The sequence below is a fragment of the Daldinia vernicosa genome (genome assembly GCF_022497035.1).
Source record: "Daldinia vernicosa strain CBS 139.73 unplaced genomic scaffold F5Y00scaffold_13, whole genome shotgun sequence".
In the NCBI taxonomy this organism is placed as follows: Eukaryota; Fungi; Ascomycota; class Sordariomycetes; order Xylariales; family Hypoxylaceae; genus Daldinia; species Daldinia vernicosa.
In genome coordinates, this window is record NW_025953929.1 from 82,417 (window position 1) to 101,328 (window position 18,912).

Sequence of the window (18,912 nt, forward strand, 5' to 3'; positions counted from 1 at the left end):
GCTTATTCGTTCCCAACGGTTTCTTAACACTTTATGGTTTTCTGATTGCATGTCTGCATGCGTAGTGTGCTTAGGCACGTTCGATGCCGAACAGATGGAAACGTGTTTGCATCCTAGGCGCCTTCGTCCATTTCCCTTCCGTCAACCCTGTCGATTTCCCGATATCTTCCATTATACCTAGGAAGCGAAGCGATAGGTATATGTAGGCAGTAGAGAAGACGCAGGAACCAGGGGACCGAGGCTTGTCCACGTCATCTCAAAGGTCGCGTCAATCGAGTCATGTCGAGTCATTTACTCGTGAATAAAGTGAAAATAAGTTGAATGCGAGCACGAAATCGCGATTTTATCCTCGAACGTGGCCACACCTCGTTATGGTGCATATCCTACAGACCAGGCTTATTAGCGGGCTGATTGGATAAATATGTAATAAGGGTATAAGGGTATAAGGGTATGAACAGACCAAATGAAGGGCAGGGTTATATGTGGTCAAGGGACGTGAAAAGGGGAAAGGGGAAATCTTCGCTCGAACTTTGGAAAAAAGAGAATTTGAGTTACACAAACGCATACGGAAACCCAACGTTTTATGCATTCCCAGATTTATTAATGCTAGGTTGAGTTTCCAAACCTTGAACTCAAATGAATAGAATGACATCAGCAGTCATGACCATCTACATAGTACATCCAGAGGGTACCTAACATGCGTATGTTGCTGCAGGCTATCTGTATGTATCTCATTCCCGCACCTGATTTAAGCTATGTAGCATCTGAGGCTTCTATTCTTAGTGCTATTCTTAGTGCTCTCAGGCTCTTCGTGAGTACCGGCTGTTCAGCTCCCATGCAGGCCGTGCAGGAGTCCCAGCCGGCTATCGTTAGCTATCGTTTGGGGGTTTTACCAGGGGCTTAGGACCAATCAATTGAGGCTAAGCACCCTGAAAAGTCCCCTAGCTTAGAACATGTACCTGAGGTACATAATCAAGTACCTAATCAGGGGTCTTAGAGGGAATTTCCAGGCTCAGCCCAGATTCCGATTTCTTCGTATTCTTCATCGTCGACGGTCTTGTTATTTTATTACCAACCTACCGCCAAGTAAGAAGAGAGAAGTTATCTCCAACCTCCCTTCTTTATCTGTTTATTATCAATTGTTTCTACTCCAGAATTGCACCTATTCGTTTCGACTTCTCTCATCGTTTATACGTTCGTTTTCTACCAACTCGAGACGACACACAGAATACAGACCCGCTGTTCACTGTTCACGATTCACAATGGCTGAACAAGGCCTTTTCTCGTCCGACCTCATCTCTCCCAGTGTTTCTGCTGCTCTCCCAGAAGGCTACACGGCCCGCTCCCTGCGATTGTCCGATTACGATGCGGGTTTCCTCGACTGTCTACGTGTTCTGACGACCGTAGGCGAAATTAGCAAAGAGCAGTTTGCCGAAAGATACCAGTGGATGTCATCACAAGACACGTACTACGTCCTTGTCATCGAGGACACATCGAGGGGAAAGATTGTAGGGACTGGAGCTCTACTTGTAGAAAGGAAATTGTAAGAAGTTCCCTACCCCGCCGCCAATTGGAAATGCACAATTTGGTCAGCGGATAGTCAAGGGGCTAGCGAGTTTGTTTCCCTTAGGTAATGAAGAGTAACTGCTAATACGATAAACTCCCCCTTTAATAGCATCCATAGTCTTGGCCTGGTCGGCCATATCGAAGATATCGCCGTCGCCAAGGATCAACAAGGAAAGAAGCTCGGTCTTCGCTTAATCCAAGCACTCGACTTCATCGCCGAGAAGGTCGGTTGCTATAAGACTATCCTCGATTGCAGCGAAGCAAACGAAGGGTTCTACGTAAAATGTGGATTCCGAAGGGCCGGTTTGGAAATGGCCCATTACTATAACAGCGATAAGAGTAAGGCCCAGTGAGAAGAGGACAAACAACAATCAACATAATATATGCAGTCGCGCTTGTTCTTGCTCTTGTTATTGATACATCGACTGATTCCGGGATGTCTGGTAGAGTCGAAAATCTAGGTTAATAAAATGGTCCTTTCGGAAGAAGCCACGAATCACAAAAGGGATGGGATATAATATATAGTTAGAGCAAGGTTATAGAGTTCGGATACTGACAGACAAACAACATTCTACTTTTTCGGGAAGGTTGTTTGCTGGGTAGAATATAGAGTCTGAATTTAAAGACATGTGAAACAAAATATATGAGAGAGAAAGCAATCAACAGGGGACTTCGATTTCGTCATGGACTGACGAAGCTTAGTCGACAATACTTGACAATACTACTCTCCTGCACTGAGCCCTCAAATATGGCCTTCTCATTCGGGTTGGTGGGTGGTCCGGTAACGAGCTGGTCGGACGTTATGACAACCACTTAACAAGCACTTGCTGACTATCGCCGAGGCTCGAGTTGGCTCCCCGCCCAATCCAAACCGTCCTTGGCATCTTACTGCAATGCGCTCATACGACTTGACCGGGGCTTACTCAGATACAACGGAGTGTAGGAACGACCAAATACAGACATACATGGGTATATTCCTGTTGCTCCGCATAGCAGCACGTGAATATCATGTCCGACTGCCATATTCGTTCAGCTACTATGCTTTCGGCATATCTCCAGCTTATGAGACTGATGGCTATAAAGTCATGCCGTCTTACCTTGCTTGCCCTCCTAGAAACACTGACCTTCAATAAACGCTGACGGCATATATTTCGATTCTATCCCCCTCATACTATTTTATATTCGTTTCCTCCTTATATCCGTTCTATATTTCAGCATTAGAATCATCGCTTTAACTATCCTATCCTATATACCCAGTACTACACAAGACCGGACTCCCTCGGATATCCCCATCGGCCCCCCTCTGTCCTCCATCCTCCATCCCGTTAAATAAGCGATGTCTTACCCAAGTAACACGAACATGATTGTTGATCATGACCTCCGCAACGCCCTGATCAGAGCCAACATAGCACTGCTTCAACGAGAGTATGTTCTAGCCAAGCCTTCCTCTAATTCCCAGAGATTCTACTCGAGAAAGCACAGCTACTTGGTGTCAAGTGACTCTAAACCCCAATTATAGAAACAAACTAAAGACATTCCAAGACGGGAAATCCTATGGAATGATTTAGCATCCTTCAAGCTCTATGTGCCGCATACTTACATGAAATATACCCTCGAGAAATATAACCAATTAACAAGCAAACACAGGGTCCGCGAGAAAAAGGATTGGTATACCAGTCGTCGTGTCGTAGTCCGGAAGCGCAACGGCCGCATCCACCTTTCACGGCTTGGCTCGCGGAAACAGACCGAGTACATCCCGGTAGACTTTGAGGAGGATTCTCAAGATAGCAGCTTCACGCTAACCGACGAGACGCTGTCCTCGCGATCAGCGAGCTTCAGCTCCAACTACTAACCCCTTCCGTGCCCCTCCCCTGCGTAATGGCCCCGGATGCTATCGCCAAATCCCGGCCCGCGCCGCAACAATGGCTCATGGGTGCGGAGGCTTTCGAGCGTCACATGCCACATCATAACGGAATCCGTGCGCTGTGGGAGACTAAGTGGCGCGAGCCCTGCCGGCGGTCCGTGTACCCTTTTCATGACGGCACTTTCGAGGATTTCGAGCCGGTGTTTCTGGATCTGATTGCTCGGGACGTCAACGATGGGACTTCGGCCGAGTACACGCAAGCATTCATCCCTACGGCACGGGTACTCGAGCAACACGGCGACGAGGCCGCTGCTCAAGGAAGCGAGGAGGGGAAAAAAGAGGCGTCGCAACTGTACCTGCGTGCCGCGTGTATCCTACGTATCGCTCGATTTCCGTATATCACAGGTTTCCCGCGTCCCAACGACCCCGTCAAGTGGGAGGCCTGGGAGCTACAGAAAGCGATATACCGCAAAGCCGGGTCCCTGTGGTCACCATCCCCTCTATCCGAGGTCTCGATCCCACATACTTTCGCTAAGGGACGCGACCGTGATGCCATCCCAGCATATATCCGAGTACCTCCCTCTCTATCTAACAGTGACTCGAAGCACCCCGCAGTCATCCTTTTCACGGGGCTCGATGGCTACCGCCCTGACAACACAGCGCGATGCGATGAATTCCTCTCGCGCGGTTGGGCCGCTGTCGTGCTTGAGATTCCAGGCACGGCCGATTGCCCAGCAGACCCAGCGGACCCGAACTCGCCAGATCGGCTACTGGATAGTCTGTTCGCGTGGTTAGCCTCCGACGGGCGGTTTGACCTAGGGCGCGTGTTGTGCTGGGGGCTAAGCAGCGGAGGGTACTACGCAGTGCGGGCGGCACATACGCACCGCGACAAACTACTAGGAGTCATCGCGCACGGTGCTGGCACGCACCATTTCTTCGCCCGCGAATGGCTCGCCAAGGCCAATGGGCACGAGTACCCATTCAAGCTTACTCCCGCACTGGCCATGAAGTACGGATACGGCGACGATGTCGAGGCATATCTTGACAGCTCGCAGGGGAGGTTTTCGTTGTTGGAGACGGGGATCCTGGGGATGCCGAGTACGAGGTTGCTTCTTGTTAACGTATGCTTGTCTTCTTCTTTTGATATTACCTTTGATTCCAAAACCCCGAACACAAACGTTTACTGACAGTAGTAATAGGGAACGCATGACGGGCTCATGCCAATTGAGGATTCGATGCTGTTGTTCGAGTATGGGTCGCCTAAGGAGGCGCGTTTCTTCACCGGTGCTTTGCATATGGGATATCCCATGGCGAACGCGTCGGTATATCCCTGGATGGAACAAGTTATGGCTTCTGCGAAGTGATGTTATATTATTTGTATTGTGCGTCGTTGGGCATTTTGGTGTGTATACGGGCGTTCTAGGGTTTTTCAGTGTTTATGACTGCCATGATAGTATAACTATTGTAAGAATAAAATATCCTTGATATTTCTACTGGCAATTCTTCTTGCATAGTTTAGTTGTATGTATATCTAGCCAAATGTCTTGAGGCAAGCCATCAAACATGCTCTTACTATGCGTTACTCCCTTCTCTACCGACCCATCCATCCGCCATCAACAACCAGTGTATGTCCACTCACATACGCGCTCGCCTTACCAGCTAGAAACACAGCGCTTCCCTTGAAATCGTCCGGATCTCCCCAACGCCCAGCCGGAATCCTTGCGCTAATACTTGCCGCCCTCTCCTGGTCATTGATCAAAGCCGTATTCATATCCGTCGCGATATACCCCGGCGCCACAGCATTAACATTAATACCCTTCTCCGTCCACGAATTCGCAAAAGCCTTGGTCATCTGTGTCACGGCGCCCTTGCTTGCTGCGTACGCGGGTACATTCAGCCCTCCTTGGAATGAAAGCAAGCTCGCGAAGTTAATTATACTACCGCGACGACCCGTAACTGGGGAGGGCTCGAGACCTAGCATGTGTGCGCCCGCGTCGCGAGTTAATGTGAACACGGTGTCTGCGTTTACACCCATTACGGCGCGGTAGTCGGCGTCTGGGAAGGCTTCGGGTGCGTGACGAATCTGAATTCCCGCGCAGTTAACCAAGATCCGTATCGTATGCCCGTCTGCTAGGATCCGCGGGACCAGGCCTGCTACGTCTTCTGCGTTTGCTAGATCCGCTGTGTAGATATGGGCTTTACGGCCGACGGCTTCGACGGCTTCCTTGGTCTCTGTCGACGCAGTGGATCGCTTTTTTTGTTTTGAGGTTAGATTTGATCGAGATGAGAGCTACTCTATCAATTACATACTTGGACTAAGATTATATCCGCGCCCGCCTCAGCGAGCCCAATGGCTACGGCTTGTCCAATACCCCTCGTGCCGCCAGTAACAAGAGCTTTCTCGCCCTTGAGCGAGAATAATGCGTCCGTCATGTTGGGGAAATCTTAGCTTGCTATCGATTGTGGTGAGGAGTTCAACAGATCATGTCACAGTAGGCCAAAAATAGTTTTAGTATTTCTTTCGTATACCACTAATCACTGAAACCCCTAGTTATTTCTTCATAAGTTCGAGATTGGATTTAGAATGAAGTAATGACCTCTCTCATAAAAGAATTAGGTAGGTACGTAGGGGGTTTTATTCCCTTTCCGTATTCGGAGCTAAATATTATGTAGAAGAGCACCTAAAGCTTATACGTTATGATGATCCTTTGAAGACATTTTGATTTATTACTGTCCTAGGTATTCCTGCCTCTCCTTCAGGTAGCTAACCGATTCAGTTAAACCTAGCGAAGAGTAATTGTGAGAACCAAGTAGCCTAGACGAGATACGACATTTCATGAATTACCTCGATATATTTTCTCCGGTCTCATGATGTTAGTCGGTGATAACTCGGCCCCTTAGAATTCCCCCTCACCATTCACGAGAGAAATGTCTAGGCGGGGTAAATGGAGATGGAGATTGGGGTAAGAAATATTTCCCACGAACACCGTTTGGCCAGAAACGACTATTTCCGCCGAACCTAGTATACTTCGCCGGCTTTCGACAAAACGAAGGTGACTATTTGCGGGTTTTCCCTACAGTGGACCGACGGTGCATAAAGATATGCAAATGCCCGAATTTATGAGGGTTATTGTCTTGGGTTACGTTTTTTAAAAGAAGAAGTTCGTTTGTGCTTAGTATTTTAACGTTTTTTATTGGATATATCCTTTAAATGTGGATAGGTTTTACCAAGTTTCCACTTTTTTTTTCTCGAAATACGTACTGTTTTAAGCCTTTTTTAGGGTGCCGAGTCTTCCTCCGGGGTGTTGTTGTCGAGGGTATCGAGTCCTCTTCCAGGGTGCCGAGTCCTCCCCTAGGGTACCGAGCTGAGGGTGCTAAGGGTGCCGAGTTTGGGGTGCCGAGCCTCCTCTTGGGTGTTGAATCGAGGGTGAGGGTAAGGGTGAAGGTGCTGAGGGGGAGGGTATTAAGGGTGATATTCTCCAGGGTGCCGTTTTCCAGGGTGCCGTTTTCCAGGGTGCCGAATCTTCTTCTGGGGTGTTGAGCCGAGAGTAAAGGTGCTGAGGGTGCTAGGTATCCAGGGTGCCGAGGGGTGTTAAAGGCGAGGGTGCCGGAGGGTTTGAGGGTACTGGGGATAAGGGTATTGTGGGTAAGGGTATTAGGGATAAGGGTATTAAAGGTGCCGTTCTTTAAGCCTTTGAAAGTGCTAATACGAGGTGTTAATATCTAAATGTCTAACCGTATAATAGTAGTATAAATTCGAGCTATTGTAGCATCCCTCTGGGATGCCCTCCAGTGCTAACTTTTTTATACGTTATTATTCCGAAAATATATTCCATGTCTAGCGCAATACTCGGCCCACTTGTTAAACTTACCCATATAACCATAGTAGTATGCTCTCTATTACATGGACCGAGGTTATCGTATCTGCACATCCTATGTCTCTTCCGCCGCTAAGGGGTATTCTGTATAGCCACGGTTCTTTCCACGATCACACCGAAGTTATGTAGATTAGGATCGGGGTAAGTACCTGATGTAAATTTATGACTTAGGTAGGCATGGCAAATTTCAATACTAGTGATCGCTACGTACTCGTTTATGTATTGTTTCACAATTCCTCGCGTCCTTCTACAGTGTTTCTTTAGTTGAACCAGCTCTAACCGGCCGGAATCCTACAATTCCTTAAAGCCTATCCAGTCTACTTTATACACTGCAAACGAAAACGCTACACAGAGGAATCATGGCCAGTGATATCAAAGCATCCGTCCTCCATGGGGCGAGAGATCTCCGAGTTGTAAGCTCTATTTTCGGAATAGGCCCGAAGCAAGACGGGAAGTCTAAGAAGTCCCATTAACGAGTGTAACAGGAAGCTCGACAGCTTTCTAAACCGGCCTCCGATGAAGTCCAGGTAGCTGTGCAGATGACCGGCCTTTGCGGCTCGGACCTGCACTACTTCCGACATTTTCGGAATGGAACGATCGAGGTACGTGAGCCGATAACGCTAGGCCACGAGTCAGCCGGCACCGTTGTTGCCGTGGGCGAGGGTTCTTCCTCCGCAAAATCCTTAAAGGTTGGTGATCGCGTCGCCCTCGAAGTCGGTCTGCCCTGTGAGGTCTGCGATCTATGTCGCGGAGGCCGTTACAATATCTGCCGCGGTATGAGCTTTCGCAGCTCTGCCAAGGCTTTCCCGCACGCTCAAGGGACGCTCCAGGACAGGATTAACCACCCGGCAAGATGGTGCCATAAGTATGTTAAAAAAAGACTATAAGATATCTAATTACCGTGATAATTCTACACTCTTATAACATCGACCTTGATCTAGCTTTCTAATATTATATTCATTTTTTTAGACTACCAGATACTCTATCCTTAGAGCATGGGGCCCTCGTAGAACCCCTGTCTGTTGCAATACACGCTCGGAATCGTGCCGGGCTGAAATCTGGATCAACTGTTCTGATATTGGGTGCTGGTACCGTAGGTCTGCTTTGCGCGGCAGTTAGCAAGGTAGCTGGGGCCAAGACCGTCGTGATAGCAGATATACTCGAGGACCGTGTCAAGTTCGCCGTCGATAACGGATTCGCCGATGCCGCATTCACGGTACCGATCTCGAACCCGAGACCCGAAACTGTAGAAGACAAATTAGCATATGCGCAAGATCTAGCCGAGAAATTGAAGTCACTGAGGGCTAAAGGGGGAGCTGATGTCGTTGGTGAAGCAAACGTAACCTTCGAGTGCACAGGTGTTGAGTCGTGCATGCAGGCGGCTATATATGTAATATTTCTCATTTTCTATTCGATATTTTCTATAACATACCTAGCTAATGAGTATTCAAGGCGACGAAACCTGGTGGTAAGGTGATGATTATTGGTATGGGTATGCCGGTTCAGACGCTACCCATAATGGCTGCGTCTCTCAAGGAAGTCGACCTGGTCGGAGTGTTCCGATACGCCAACGCATATCGCGAAGCCATCGAGCTACTGGCCAGCGGGAACAAGGTGCTTCCTGACGTTCTGAAACTCGTTACTCACCGGTTTCGAGGCCTTAGCGATGTTCCGGGCGCTTTTGACACGGCCGCCAAAGTAAAAGACGAAAAGGGGGACTTAGTTATCAAGGTTATGGTCGATATGTCGGAGTGGATAACCCCTTTTATTCAAGATAGATGAGCGGAATGCCTTCTAATACATAAGCGCTCGAGAAGGTGGATCTCCTAATGGTCAAGAGCCGAACCTCGCAAGCTGTCTGCAACTCGCACTGGCTTACACTTCCGTCCCCCAACAAGGATCCATTGTGAGCATCTTAGAATGGTATCCCTCTCACAAACACATGTGTATGTTTATACGTATGTCCCCCTTATCCAAGCTTTATACCAAACTTGTACGACCATTACCCAATAAACACTTAAGGAAATTGTTTTTAAACGTGTATCATAACTTATAGTCATCGTGAACCCGGCAAGGCCTGGGCACGGAGACCTACGTACCGGGTACAATCCCAAGACAACCAATGAATAGACGTGATAATATCAGGCCACATCAGTTGGGGTGACGCGTATCCTCATTCCGATTAAGTTGGGACCTGGAGCTTCGTCAAAGTGTGATTTCGATTCTTGCAGCTGATATCTTTCGTTTTGCACTTGAGGCAGATATCGTAATTGTCGTGGTCGCAGTTGCAACAGTCTAAAAGTCATACGAGTTAGTCAAGACACATTTAGTACTTTCATATTATATTGAAAACTTACGCCAGTAACAATGCCCTGCTCCGATGGATTTCCCGCATCTGTTACACCACCCTAGTTGTCCTTGCTCAACAGCTTTGGTACGTGAGCATCCAGACTTCGGTTCTTCGGGCGGACTCGTAAGAGCTACTAACGCAGCTTCAGTCGCCTCGTTTCCTAGGTGTTCTTCTATGATCTTTGCTTGGATCATGCCCGCGTGGTAGGCAGTGGCATCTGCAGCCGCTACTTGTGTGGCAACGCTTGCGGCATTCTCTCCCAGAGCGTGTGCCGCAAGTTGTTGGACTTGACCGGCCATACCCTCTGCTGCCTTGCCCGGATCGGTTAATAAGCCTGTGCTATCGTTCGCGTCAGGTGCTAGTCCCTTGCCCATCTCTTCGATATTGGTAATGTCAGCAGTGAAGTCGCCTATCTCCATGCCGACCAAAGCCGCTATCATCCCGATCGACCACGAGACGGCAGCGTCTTTGCCGGTGATATGGCCAACCTCCTGGTTACGCTTACGAAGCTCGGCTTGGATGATTTCACGTTTCTTGTAAGCCACATACGTGCTTCGGCTTTTGTAGCCGGCTAGTAGCAAGCTCAGGCCCCCTGAGAACCATGCGCTGCCTACCCCGAAACTCGTAGCAAAGCCGCTCGTTAAGCACTTTCGTCCCATGGCTTTCTCTTGCTGCTTAAGCCTGGCAATTGAGAAGTTTTTGACCTCATTTCGGTAGGCGTCTGACTCGAATTCGAAGTTTTCTTCAATAGGCATTGCGAAGTTTGAAGATCTAGTTTCTCATTAAATGTTCAAGGTATGATTCATTTGATAATTCTTACCGATTCTCTCCCTCATCTCAACCGTACATCCATCCCTGTTTTTATATCGACTTTAGAAATCCCTATGTAGTGTAGCGCGCCTCGTTACACCACACTCATTCAACCTTGGACATAGATCCAAGACGCTCCGGGGTTAAAAAGAAGATATTCGACCGGCTAATACGGTGATATGGCGCGGTCGCCAAGAGATGATAAAGCTTATGTTTCAGCTCTCAGCGGCAGTGTTACTCATAGCAGCTATTTGGATGTGTATGATCTACGAGTACCTAGGTAGGCTGCAGGAAGGCAAGCAGATATTGCTTTTCTATTTAATGACAAATGCTGATCAGCCTCAAAGTTATGAGTAATAGGCCGTAGACTCGGTAAGCAGTGTTGGACACAGTAGTTGATGGGATACACAAACAAAAGATTACTCATATCCCTAACTCGATAGGGTAAAGTTGTCAGTATCTCACCGAAATTCGCCACTATGCGGCTACGTTAGCACTGAGACATTCAGACTGAATGGTTACGAAGTAGTTATCATAAGTGAATTTATAGAATATGAGTAAAAAATATTAGTTATTAGGGGGTAGCACATCGATGTCTCACATAACCACGAACTATCGGTTTGTGATCATGAGATCTATCAACCACGAGTTATAGCGTACTTGATGTACGCTTCGTCTTTTCGGTGTAGCTGATTAGTATAACTAACTGAATAATCCAATTATAGTTCACATATAACGCCTTTTTCTGTTGTATCGTAGTCGGATATTTGGCCACTGCAAATATCATAAAAAGTAAGGAATATGCTAATAACGTATTGACAAATAGGTTATCTTTCCATAAACCACTGCTTACCACGCTATAACTGAGAGATCTACCCAATTAGATATGTGGACGTAACTCACTTAATGATTACGGGGCGGTAATTCATTCCATCTAGCCTCAAAGCTTCTCCTTCCATAAAACCGTGAACATATCCCTCTCCCAGCAATATCTTCCCTGCCGATGTGCCATCATCGCCCCTTAACAAGTGAAACAAGCTCGCCCCCTTTAGTAGCCACACCTCATCCCCTGTTTGAGTCGAATGTGGCGATAATCCCAGAAAGCCTTTATGACTACGAAATAAGGCTTTGCCTTTTTGGCCCCAATGTGTAGGTGAGATCATAGTCCGATATGTGCAATTAGAACGTAGATCCGTCAGCATTTTGATACAGCCATCGAGATCTCCTAAAACATTACTCAATATGTCATTGAACTCTCCGACCGTCGGGACTGAAGGATGAGGGCATCTTGTTTCTATTCCTCCCAAGACTACGATAAGCCTTGTTAGCAACTCTCTATTTTCGGTCCTAAGTGCATCCAGAGCGATTCCTATGAGACCGGCTTTGACGAATTGGGCGAAGTCGCTTGCCGTCTCTTCTGGTGCAGGGAATGCCGTGTCTGTCCTTCCAGCAATGAGAGTCCGCCAGAGCGCCTCAACCGGTGACTGTCCATTCGCGTATGTATGCGGTAAGCTAAGGCAAACCTCTAAGATAGAAAGGAGACCCGACTCAAAGAGGACAATGTCTTCAACAGTATCTAGGAGGTACCCCTGAGCCTCTAGCTCGTGGTCTGCCGAGTCCATGTGTAGGTAAATGTCACAGAATGTGGGCACTGTCGATGACAAGCTACCAGCATGGAACTTCCTACCCTGATGCATATCAAGCAAAGACTCTACGGATGCAACAGCTCCAGGGACGTGAAAGTGTGGCATCCAAGATGGTAGGTCGGATTGTGCTCGACAGCTGAGATCAGAAACATACGAAAGCATGTTCAAGGATCGCGTCTTCCATAGCAGTAACTGTGCAGTATGCAGCATAACTTCCACCGCCTCAAGAGAGTAGTCCGCCTTGAGCCAAATAGGCCTGACTTCTACCTTAACCGCATAGGAGTTAACAAATGCGGATAACGCAAATACTCTGTCACGGGGATCTGTTGCTTCCAAGAAAGCGGATGAAAGGAGATAGTTCTGTGCAAAATCATATAGCTTTCCTTCAGGGCTTAGGAGACTGAACTTTGGGTCGTCGATCAAGTATTCGCTTCCCGATAACTGGATCTCACGATGGAACGTGAAAATACGTGCGATCCTCGCTGTCTCTCGTTCGAGTCCGCGAAAGTTCATCCCATGCCACTGTGCGCCGAAGACGAAGCCGACGAAACTATCCAATTCTTTCCAGTTGAAGCGTAAGGGACCACAGCAGATCAAATGCGACTGGTTGAATACCATCTCCTGCACGATCCAAATGCGAGCAAACCACCTTCGAGACAGGAATCTCACAAGCGCCGTCCATGAATCCATACTTCTTGACGTGAGATGATATTTTTCATGGAGCTTCACGTCGTCGTACAAGTTGACTACTCCCGGCCCCATGCCGTAATCAGGATTCGCCGAGATCAAGTCCAAAGCAATATCTCTAAGGGCAGGCGTGTACTCAGACAAGAGTGAATGGGCCTCGTGCGCGTCTTCGTCGTTCTGTCCCAACCACACCACAATATTAGCGGCATTGAAATAGATACTAGTCATGAGAGTAACCTGCTCGGCTCGCTCTACGAGATCGCTTTGGTTAATACAGACAGCGTCTACCCAGAAGAGTGGCGGTGCAATATCCGACTCCAAGTAAACATGCTGAAGGGCGTCGTTCAAGTTTAGACCAATCGGCATCCGTTCGCCGCTGCAAATTATCGCGTGCGAGTAGTCATCTTTGAAGTTATCGAGTATCGGATGACCCCAGGTGTAGGATAAGGCTGAGTATTGGGACTTGACGTCTTTGACTGAATGGACCTCAAAATCGAATATAAGGAGCTGTTCATAAGTTTCCGTTGATTTCTCTGTTCCCTTATACCGTAGGAAACGGGCACTCCCAGCAGCTAGCTTCTGATAGACTTGCCCCAACTGTGGCCCTTCTTTGAGTGATACATATGGGTTGATCGACGCGAGAGGATCCATATTGACTTATTCCTGAAGCCAATAAAGGGGTTGTACTAGAAAGATTGACACCGAGTGGAATTCTACGACTTTACTATCACATATATTAGATACTGGGGGGACATCAATGACAGGTATACTTTAAAACGCCCAACCCTACGATCCCTTGGCGTACTCTTACATGCATTCAGCTGAGACTGCTCATTAGCGGCAATTCACGTTCAGCTCGGCTGAGTCGCTAAACACAGCCTCATTCGGGTGGAATCGAAACAGCTAAAAGAAGCATGTGTTGAACTTGTTCAGCCTGAGGCTTGGAATAACATCATACCAAGTAGCCAAATCTACCTCTAAGATGTTATCTTTCCAGTGTCTAATGTTACCTTATCTCATCACCACCTGGCCACCCCTAAGCAGTAAAGCGTATTAATTAACATTTCAAATAGAGATTGATGGGTGTGAACAATATTTGATCAACTATCTATAACGCGCCACTGAGAATTCACTCCTCTATGAACATGCTGATCTCAAGTTAGGTAGGTAGTCTAATAGTAATCGTCTGCCTACCTATATTTCTCCCCTTTACGTTACACAGCCATAACACAGGACCAGTAACAGTCCGCGCATCCATCACAACGGCAAACACCCTTCACCTTCACCCCGCAAAGCCATTCGGCAGACTCTTACCCTCATTCTTATCCGGGAAGCCGAAGTTGATCCCAAAGGGAGGGTACACATAACGCAGGACCTTGCCCTCTTTAACAAGGCTATCCGAGTAATCATTTAGAATCTTCAAGTCTTCGGAATCAAGGTCGACAATCTCGAGATTGGCCTTAATACGTGACTCAGTCACGGATTTAGCTAGCACGGTGGCGCCCCTGGCGACTATTTTTTATAACGACTGTTAGTATCCTATCATTCGGTGTTGAGGATATCAGTAAGAGAGAATGACGTACCGTGATAGCTCAGCAACACGGTTCCCGGACTAACACCCTTCCTCTGGGCGACCTTGGTTACAGCCTCGCTCTGCAACAGCGGGCCACCCGTGCTCCCTAAGGGGCTATATGCCACAATATGGATGCCCTTCTCCTTGGAGAAGTCGACAACCTCCTGCTGGGGCAAAGCCGGGTGGTTTTCGATCTGGTTAATAGCGGGCACGACTTCAGCCTTAGCGAGCAGCTGCTCTAGGTAGGGCTTGCTGTAGTTGCAGACACCAATAGCCTTCGCCTTGCCGGTCTTAAGCAGGCCCTCCATCTGCTTCCAGGTAGCGACGTGGTCGTGGTCCCAGAGAATATCACGGCTGCCGTCTGGAAGCTTGGGGAAGCGGTCGTCGTTGCCGTTGGGGTTCATCCCGACGGGCCAGTGCACGAGGAACAGGTCGACGTAGTCGAGGCCGAGCGCCTTGAGGGACTTGTCTAAACCTAGCTCGACGCGGCTGCTGTATGTGTTCCACACTTTGGTCATGACGAAGATGTCCTCGCGCTTGGCGTAGCCGGCATCGAAGGCCGCCTTTAGACCCTGCCCGACCTCTTCCTCGTTCGCATAGCAGTACGCAGCGTCGATTAGCTTGTATCCGTGTTTTAGCGCGAGCTCGACGGCTTTGGCGACTTCACCCGGTCCTGCTTGCCATGTTCCTATTTTGCGGCGGGGGTCGTGTTAGTGGATGGTAGCATCTAGGGGTATATAATATAAGAGGGTGCTCTTCATTTGGGCAGTTGACAATCCGTATGGACTGACGAGCCAGGCTTGGTATCAATTAGGAGGTATGAGAATATTGGAGGAAAGATGATCTTTGTCCAGCATTGTCGCGAATATAAGAAGAGGGGGAGGGGTTGGCGCAAATGAGCAGGTAAACGAATAGACGTACCGAATCCAACAGCGGGGATCTCCTGGCCCGTGTTAAGTTTGAACGACGAAGGCGCCATTGTGATACTATTAGTATACCTAGGTAGGTAGGTATGTTTGCTGCTGAATAGTTATACGTCCAAGAAATATCTCAACTTAAGTTATTGTGAATTAAGAAAAACAAAACAAAAAAAGGAGATTTATATTCTATGTGGCATATTCTCGTCTGGTCTTCAGTACACTTTTGGCGGCTACGTAACAGAGGTATTTATTATGGTACATCCGGCAAAATAGGATGCGAGCCTAGATGGACTAATAAGGGAACTATGGTACAAAGTAGTATAGATAGGGGGGCTAGTTGCGGAATGACTTACGGGCGAACTCCGCTCACGATGCTATAGTAAGAGGTACCTAGATGGGGCGTCCCGAGGGGTGCTTTCGGATATGTTCCTATCTGGTATTTAATACAATGATACTACAAACGTCACATAGCCGCTGTAATGAAGTGATTTTTCTACGTTTACTCTTAGGTATAAGTGGGGTGTAAGTTGTAGACTTAGAGACGTGTGTGAGCGATACCGGGTAAAGACTTCGGGAAGTTATATCTATAACGGCTTATTAGAACACGAGTAGGACTAGAGTATATTGAGTTAGGATACTTCTTTTATCGCCTATTCTCTTAGTTATATGTATCTATTTAATGTAGTTATCATTTACATATCTAATATAAGAGGTACTAATCTACTAAAGAATCTTCGATGCTAGAGACTAAAGCTGATCTACTAGAGACCACCTACTCCACTACCTATCCTGATGATGTCGGGGTAGTCGGTCACCGAGAAACGTCACTGGTTGAAATTTCGAATTGCGCTCGGGATGATGTGATTCAAGCGCAGCGTCTTACACGTGGACTAAAGTAGGGGGGACCCCGCCGCCCGCAAGGTACGAGATGACGGACTAAGAACCTATGGATATACTACGAATTCTTGTAAGCAAGGGTTAACTATTATAACAATTAAAATTTTTAACTTTTTGAAATCAGCAAGCGGTAAAGGAGTTTCATATCTTAACCAGGCTTGAGTTTGTATTTCTGATAAAAATGAAAAAAAAAAACAAGACCACTGTTAATACATGTGGGGTATTTGGTCTTCAGATCAAACCTCGGCTGGATTCAAGGCCGAGTATTCTCGTATCCCTGTAGACCTCACAACATAACAACAATTATAATATATTATGATATCAGAATGTGCTACTCATCACTTCCACCCAGCGCATAACCCAAAACCGACCCAGTCCGTCAAAGCCCAATCCAGGTGCCAGAAACCTAGACCAGAAGTCGCGGTCATACACCAAATATCATAAAGTGGCCAAGACCGTACTCGTAGCTATTCGGATTTAGAATCCTACAAAAACCAAAACAACGTCTCTTTGGTCCGGTGGATATACTACCTATGCATGCATCAAACAAGTCGTCGCCATGGACGCCATTACAAATCTACTAAGTGTAGCCCAACTGCTCACCATCCCCGGACCAGGGGGCAGGCGGCGTAATAATGTACAAAGTGAAGATAGTAGTAGTACACCAGCGCCTCTACTAAGGAGTCTCTCATCTCTCGTGTCTCGCATGGCCTCGTGTGGTTTTTCCTAACCGGCAATAAGAACCCATAAGCTTTACCTATAGTTAGTAAAACTCGTTTCTTAAATTTGAAGAGTGAAGGGAGAGCGGATGTTGCACAATAAGAACGCAACGAATTGTACGATGGAAGGGACTCACAGGAAGAATATCATCAACACGCCAAACATCTTGGCTATCAACCACCGATTGCTCGATACACGAGACCAGTACTTGAGCAATTCACGCTGGGCGCCTTGAACATTATCGACAACATCCTCGGTGTTGGCGTCGATGCGCTGAATCATCTCGCTTTGCTCCGATACCATCTGCGCCAGCTGCCCAAAAATTGACCCCAGCTCGCTGATGGTCTTCTCGATAGCCTCGATGGCTTCGCCTCGCTGCTGGATATATGAGTTCTGTGGTGTCGCCTCCTCCATCATGAGCAGCTGTTGGTCGCCTATCGCGGATGGTGGGTTTAGTGTCAATAAGTCTGCGCCGGGCGACGGCGTGCCACGATTCGGTGTTCCGTACAAGGGACTTGCAGATTGCTGGAGAGATGACGATTGCGCGTGTTGCGATACGGAGGATATAAAGTTCTCGGTGCGCGACCGCGACGCCTGTATATTTTTGGTGCGTACCTCGAGGACATCCTTGAAGTTGGCGCCAACGTCGCTAAGTTTGCCTTGTAGCATTAATACGATGTTCTTATTATGCTCGCCCTCCTGATCTGCCTTAGGGTGTTGCTGCCGCGTTAGCAACTGTAGTCCGCTAATCTGCTGGTTTAGGGAAGATAAGTCCTGTTTTATTCTAGCCGAAAGCTATGTTAGATACGTAGTTCAGTAGTAGTAGTAATTAAGGCGGGAGGGTTTATACATAAAAGTGAGTTCATTAATCTCGACAGGTCGGTCATCGAATAATGTCTTGCGTTTCGCCAACTGCGCCAGCTTCTCTAATTTGCCCTATGGAAGCTCGTTAGCGGGGTCACATAGGCTGACGGCTGACTTCTTGAAAATAAAATATGAGGCAATACCATCGTAGCAGCGATCCCGCGCCCTATCTCAGCGGCGCGCCTAGCAAATTCCGACCTCCGGTGCGGTTGCGCGTCGCCATTGGCAGCTGCTTTTTGCGAGTCCGTTAAGAGCGATCTCCTCTGCGCGCCGACCTTAGAAGAGGCTTGCCGTTTTTGAACTTGGGTGAGCACAGACCGGAACTCGGCCGTGCGGTCTTGTATAGATGTGACGGCCATCCTGACACGTTGCCGGGACGGCTGGGTAGATAAATTGTAAGAGGTGCTATTTTACGCTCTTCACGTGGATGAAGGCGGGTTTGTTGTACGCGAATGAATTCGGTCGCGGCAGCTGGTGTAGTAGAAAAGTATAGAAACTTGAAAATGATGGCTCGAATGCGGAAATTTGTCTTGATCGTAGACTAAACACAGGTAGAGACGTGGTGATGGCGATGGCGAGGGCGAGGGTTCGGGAAAACCGGATAAAGGACACGGCGTCGGATTCGGAGTGTTCTAGATGACAATTGATAACGGTTGTCTTATCTAGACCGGCGGACGATAGACGATAGATTAGAGATTCCGGTCGAGACTGATTAGGGTAATATCGGTATTTGATGGGGTTGATGGGGTGTAGATAGGCCCTCAATTCATTTGTCTCGACTTATTTTGGGTGCAGGTGAGTTTTTGTTGGTTCTTAATTCTAATTTCTAATTTGGCAGTAAAACTTCAGCCTTAAAACTCTCCTGAGGCAGTGAGGCCAGTGTGTTTCTTGTGAGAAATTACAGGGTCAAACGCGGCGCGCGGACTTGATCGGTGGCGGTGCATCGCTCCGTAATCCGTACCTCATTACAGCTAAGAAGTACTTTGGTACCTGTGATGTAAGTCATCTTGGCATTGTTCTATTTCTGTCACACCGGGCACATGTGACATCGACCCTTGCGCATACAATTGTATATTAAAGCACTAGAGTTAGAAAATACCTGTCACGATCATAGCTCACTATTTGAACCAGCAGATA

At 47.7% G+C, this 18,912-nt stretch overlaps 9 protein-coding genes across 9 annotated transcripts; 4 read left to right on the forward strand and 5 right to left on the reverse strand.

Annotated features, from left to right (window-relative positions):
- Positions 1 to 1,015: 1,015 nt before the first annotated feature.
- F5Y00DRAFT_27025 (acetyltransferase) lies at positions 1,016 to 2,189 on the forward strand. Its single transcript, XM_048012592.1, has 2 exons — positions 1,016 to 1,543; positions 1,676 to 2,189. Exons 1-2 carry the CDS (start codon positions 1,263 to 1,265, stop codon positions 1,917 to 1,919), a joined length of 525 nt encoding a protein of 174 aa, XP_047866613.1. The 5' UTR covers positions 1,016 to 1,262; the 3' UTR covers positions 1,920 to 2,189.
- A 713-nt stretch (positions 2,190 to 2,902) lies between these two features.
- On the forward strand, positions 2,903 to 3,418 carry F5Y00DRAFT_260133 (uncharacterized protein; the record flags this gene model as incomplete). Its single annotated transcript, XM_048010978.1, has 2 exons — positions 2,903 to 2,991; positions 3,214 to 3,418. 2 exons carry the CDS (start codon positions 2,903 to 2,905, stop codon positions 3,416 to 3,418), a joined length of 294 nt encoding a protein of 97 aa, XP_047866614.1.
- A 26-nt stretch (positions 3,419 to 3,444) lies between these two features.
- On the forward strand, positions 3,445 to 4,794 carry F5Y00DRAFT_252032 (alpha/beta-hydrolase; the record flags this gene model as incomplete). Its single annotated transcript, XM_048009887.1, has 2 exons — positions 3,445 to 4,551; positions 4,630 to 4,794. The coding sequence occupies 2 exons, from the start codon at positions 3,445 to 3,447 to the stop codon at positions 4,792 to 4,794; spliced, it is 1,272 nt and encodes a 423-aa protein (XP_047866615.1).
- Positions 4,795 to 4,968: 174 nt separating this feature from the next.
- Positions 4,969 to 6,010, reverse strand: F5Y00DRAFT_27038 (NAD(P)-binding protein). The gene is made up of 2 exons (XM_048012604.1): positions 5,741 to 6,010; positions 4,969 to 5,681 (listed from the first exon to the last, which is right to left on the reverse strand). Exons 1-2 carry the CDS (start codon positions 5,861 to 5,863, stop codon positions 5,022 to 5,024), a joined length of 783 nt encoding a protein of 260 aa, XP_047866616.1. The 5' UTR covers positions 5,864 to 6,010; the 3' UTR covers positions 4,969 to 5,021.
- Positions 6,011 to 7,271: 1,261 nt separating this feature from the next.
- F5Y00DRAFT_231818 (sorbitol dehydrogenase) lies at positions 7,272 to 9,334 on the forward strand. The gene is made up of 4 exons (XM_048007072.1): positions 7,272 to 7,721; positions 7,794 to 8,173; positions 8,278 to 8,698; positions 8,761 to 9,334. The coding sequence occupies exons 1-4, from the start codon at positions 7,668 to 7,670 to the stop codon at positions 9,088 to 9,090; spliced, it is 1,185 nt and encodes a 394-aa protein (XP_047866617.1). The 5' UTR covers positions 7,272 to 7,667; the 3' UTR covers positions 9,091 to 9,334.
- F5Y00DRAFT_231823 (uncharacterized protein) lies at positions 9,335 to 10,594 on the reverse strand. The gene is made up of 3 exons (XM_048007073.1): positions 10,479 to 10,594; positions 9,666 to 10,429; positions 9,335 to 9,603 (listed from the first exon to the last, which is right to left on the reverse strand). The coding sequence occupies exons 2-3, from the start codon at positions 10,411 to 10,413 to the stop codon at positions 9,491 to 9,493; spliced, it is 861 nt and encodes a 286-aa protein (XP_047866618.1). The 5' UTR covers positions 10,414 to 10,429; positions 10,479 to 10,594; the 3' UTR covers positions 9,335 to 9,490.
- A 773-nt stretch (positions 10,595 to 11,367) lies between these two features.
- F5Y00DRAFT_268121 (HET-domain-containing protein) lies at positions 11,368 to 13,452 on the reverse strand (the record flags this gene model as incomplete). Its single annotated transcript, XM_048012189.1, has 1 exon — positions 11,368 to 13,452. The coding sequence occupies one exon, from the start codon at positions 13,450 to 13,452 to the stop codon at positions 11,368 to 11,370; it is 2,085 nt and encodes a 694-aa protein (XP_047866619.1).
- Positions 13,453 to 13,883: 431 nt separating this feature from the next.
- Positions 13,884 to 15,814, reverse strand: F5Y00DRAFT_231825 (Aldo/keto reductase). Its single transcript, XM_048007074.1, has 3 exons — positions 15,296 to 15,814; positions 14,385 to 15,062; positions 13,884 to 14,313 (listed from the first exon to the last, which is right to left on the reverse strand). Exons 1-3 carry the CDS (start codon positions 15,351 to 15,353, stop codon positions 14,084 to 14,086), a joined length of 966 nt encoding a protein of 321 aa, XP_047866620.1. The 5' UTR covers positions 15,354 to 15,814; the 3' UTR covers positions 13,884 to 14,083.
- A 599-nt stretch (positions 15,815 to 16,413) lies between these two features.
- Positions 16,414 to 18,694, reverse strand: F5Y00DRAFT_231827 (putative ER-golgi SNARE complex subunit). Its single transcript, XM_048007075.1, has 4 exons — positions 17,919 to 18,694; positions 17,762 to 17,847; positions 17,048 to 17,695; positions 16,414 to 16,942 (listed from the first exon to the last, which is right to left on the reverse strand). Exons 1-4 carry the CDS (start codon positions 18,132 to 18,134, stop codon positions 16,918 to 16,920), a joined length of 975 nt encoding a protein of 324 aa, XP_047866621.1. The 5' UTR covers positions 18,135 to 18,694; the 3' UTR covers positions 16,414 to 16,917.
- Positions 18,695 to 18,912: the final 218 nt, after the last annotated feature.

What these genes read in the sequence shown, in the direction of transcription:
- F5Y00DRAFT_27025 (XM_048012592.1), top strand. Translation starts at nt 1,263, where the DNA reads ATGGCTGAACAAGGCCTTTTCTCGTCCGACCTCATCTCTCCCAGTGTT. An exon ending in CTACTTGTAGAAAGGAAATT is followed by an intron (nt 1,544 to 1,675) that starts GTAAGAAGTTCC and finishes CCCCTTTAATAG; the next exon opens with CATCCATAGTCTTGGCCTGG.
- F5Y00DRAFT_27038 (XM_048012604.1), bottom strand. Translation starts at nt 5,863, where the DNA reads ATGACGGACGCATTATTCTCGCTCAAGGGCGAGAAAGCTCTTGTTACT. An exon ending in CGGATATAATCTTAGTCCAA is followed by an intron (nt 5,682 to 5,740) that starts GTATGTAATTGA and finishes AAACAAAAAAAG; the next exon opens with CGATCCACTGCGTCGACAGA.
- F5Y00DRAFT_231818 (XM_048007072.1), top strand. Translation starts at nt 7,668, where the DNA reads ATGGCCAGTGATATCAAAGCATCCGTCCTCCATGGGGCGAGAGATCTC. An exon ending in GGGCGAGAGATCTCCGAGTT is followed by an intron (nt 7,722 to 7,793) that starts GTAAGCTCTATT and finishes CGAGTGTAACAG; the next exon opens with GAAGCTCGACAGCTTTCTAA. An exon ending in GCATGCAGGCGGCTATATAT is followed by an intron (nt 8,699 to 8,760) that starts GTAATATTTCTC and finishes TGAGTATTCAAG; the next exon opens with GCGACGAAACCTGGTGGTAA.
- F5Y00DRAFT_231823 (XM_048007073.1), bottom strand. Translation starts at nt 10,413, where the DNA reads ATGCCTATTGAAGAAAACTTCGAATTCGAGTCAGACGCCTACCGAAAT. An exon ending in AGCAGGGCATTGTTACTGGC is followed by an intron (nt 9,604 to 9,665) that starts GTAAGTTTTCAA and finishes TATGACTTTTAG; the next exon opens with ACTGTTGCAACTGCGACCAC.
- F5Y00DRAFT_231825 (XM_048007074.1), bottom strand. Translation starts at nt 15,353, where the DNA reads ATGGCGCCTTCGTCGTTCAAACTTAACACGGGCCAGGAGATCCCCGCT. An exon ending in GATCCCCGCTGTTGGATTCG is followed by an intron (nt 15,063 to 15,295) that starts GTACGTCTATTC and finishes GCCGCAAAATAG; the next exon opens with GAACATGGCAAGCAGGACCG. An exon ending in CGTGTTGCTGAGCTATCACG is followed by an intron (nt 14,314 to 14,384) that starts GTACGTCATTCT and finishes TATAAAAAATAG; the next exon opens with TCGCCAGGGGCGCCACCGTG.
- F5Y00DRAFT_231827 (XM_048007075.1), bottom strand. Translation starts at nt 18,134, where the DNA reads ATGGCCGTCACATCTATACAAGACCGCACGGCCGAGTTCCGGTCTGTG. An exon ending in GCGGGATCGCTGCTACGATG is followed by an intron (nt 17,848 to 17,918) that starts GTATTGCCTCAT and finishes GAGCTTCCATAG; the next exon opens with GGCAAATTAGAGAAGCTGGC. An exon ending in ATTAATGAACTCACTTTTAT is followed by an intron (nt 17,696 to 17,761) that starts GTATAAACCCTC and finishes GCTTTCGGCTAG; the next exon opens with AATAAAACAGGACTTATCTT.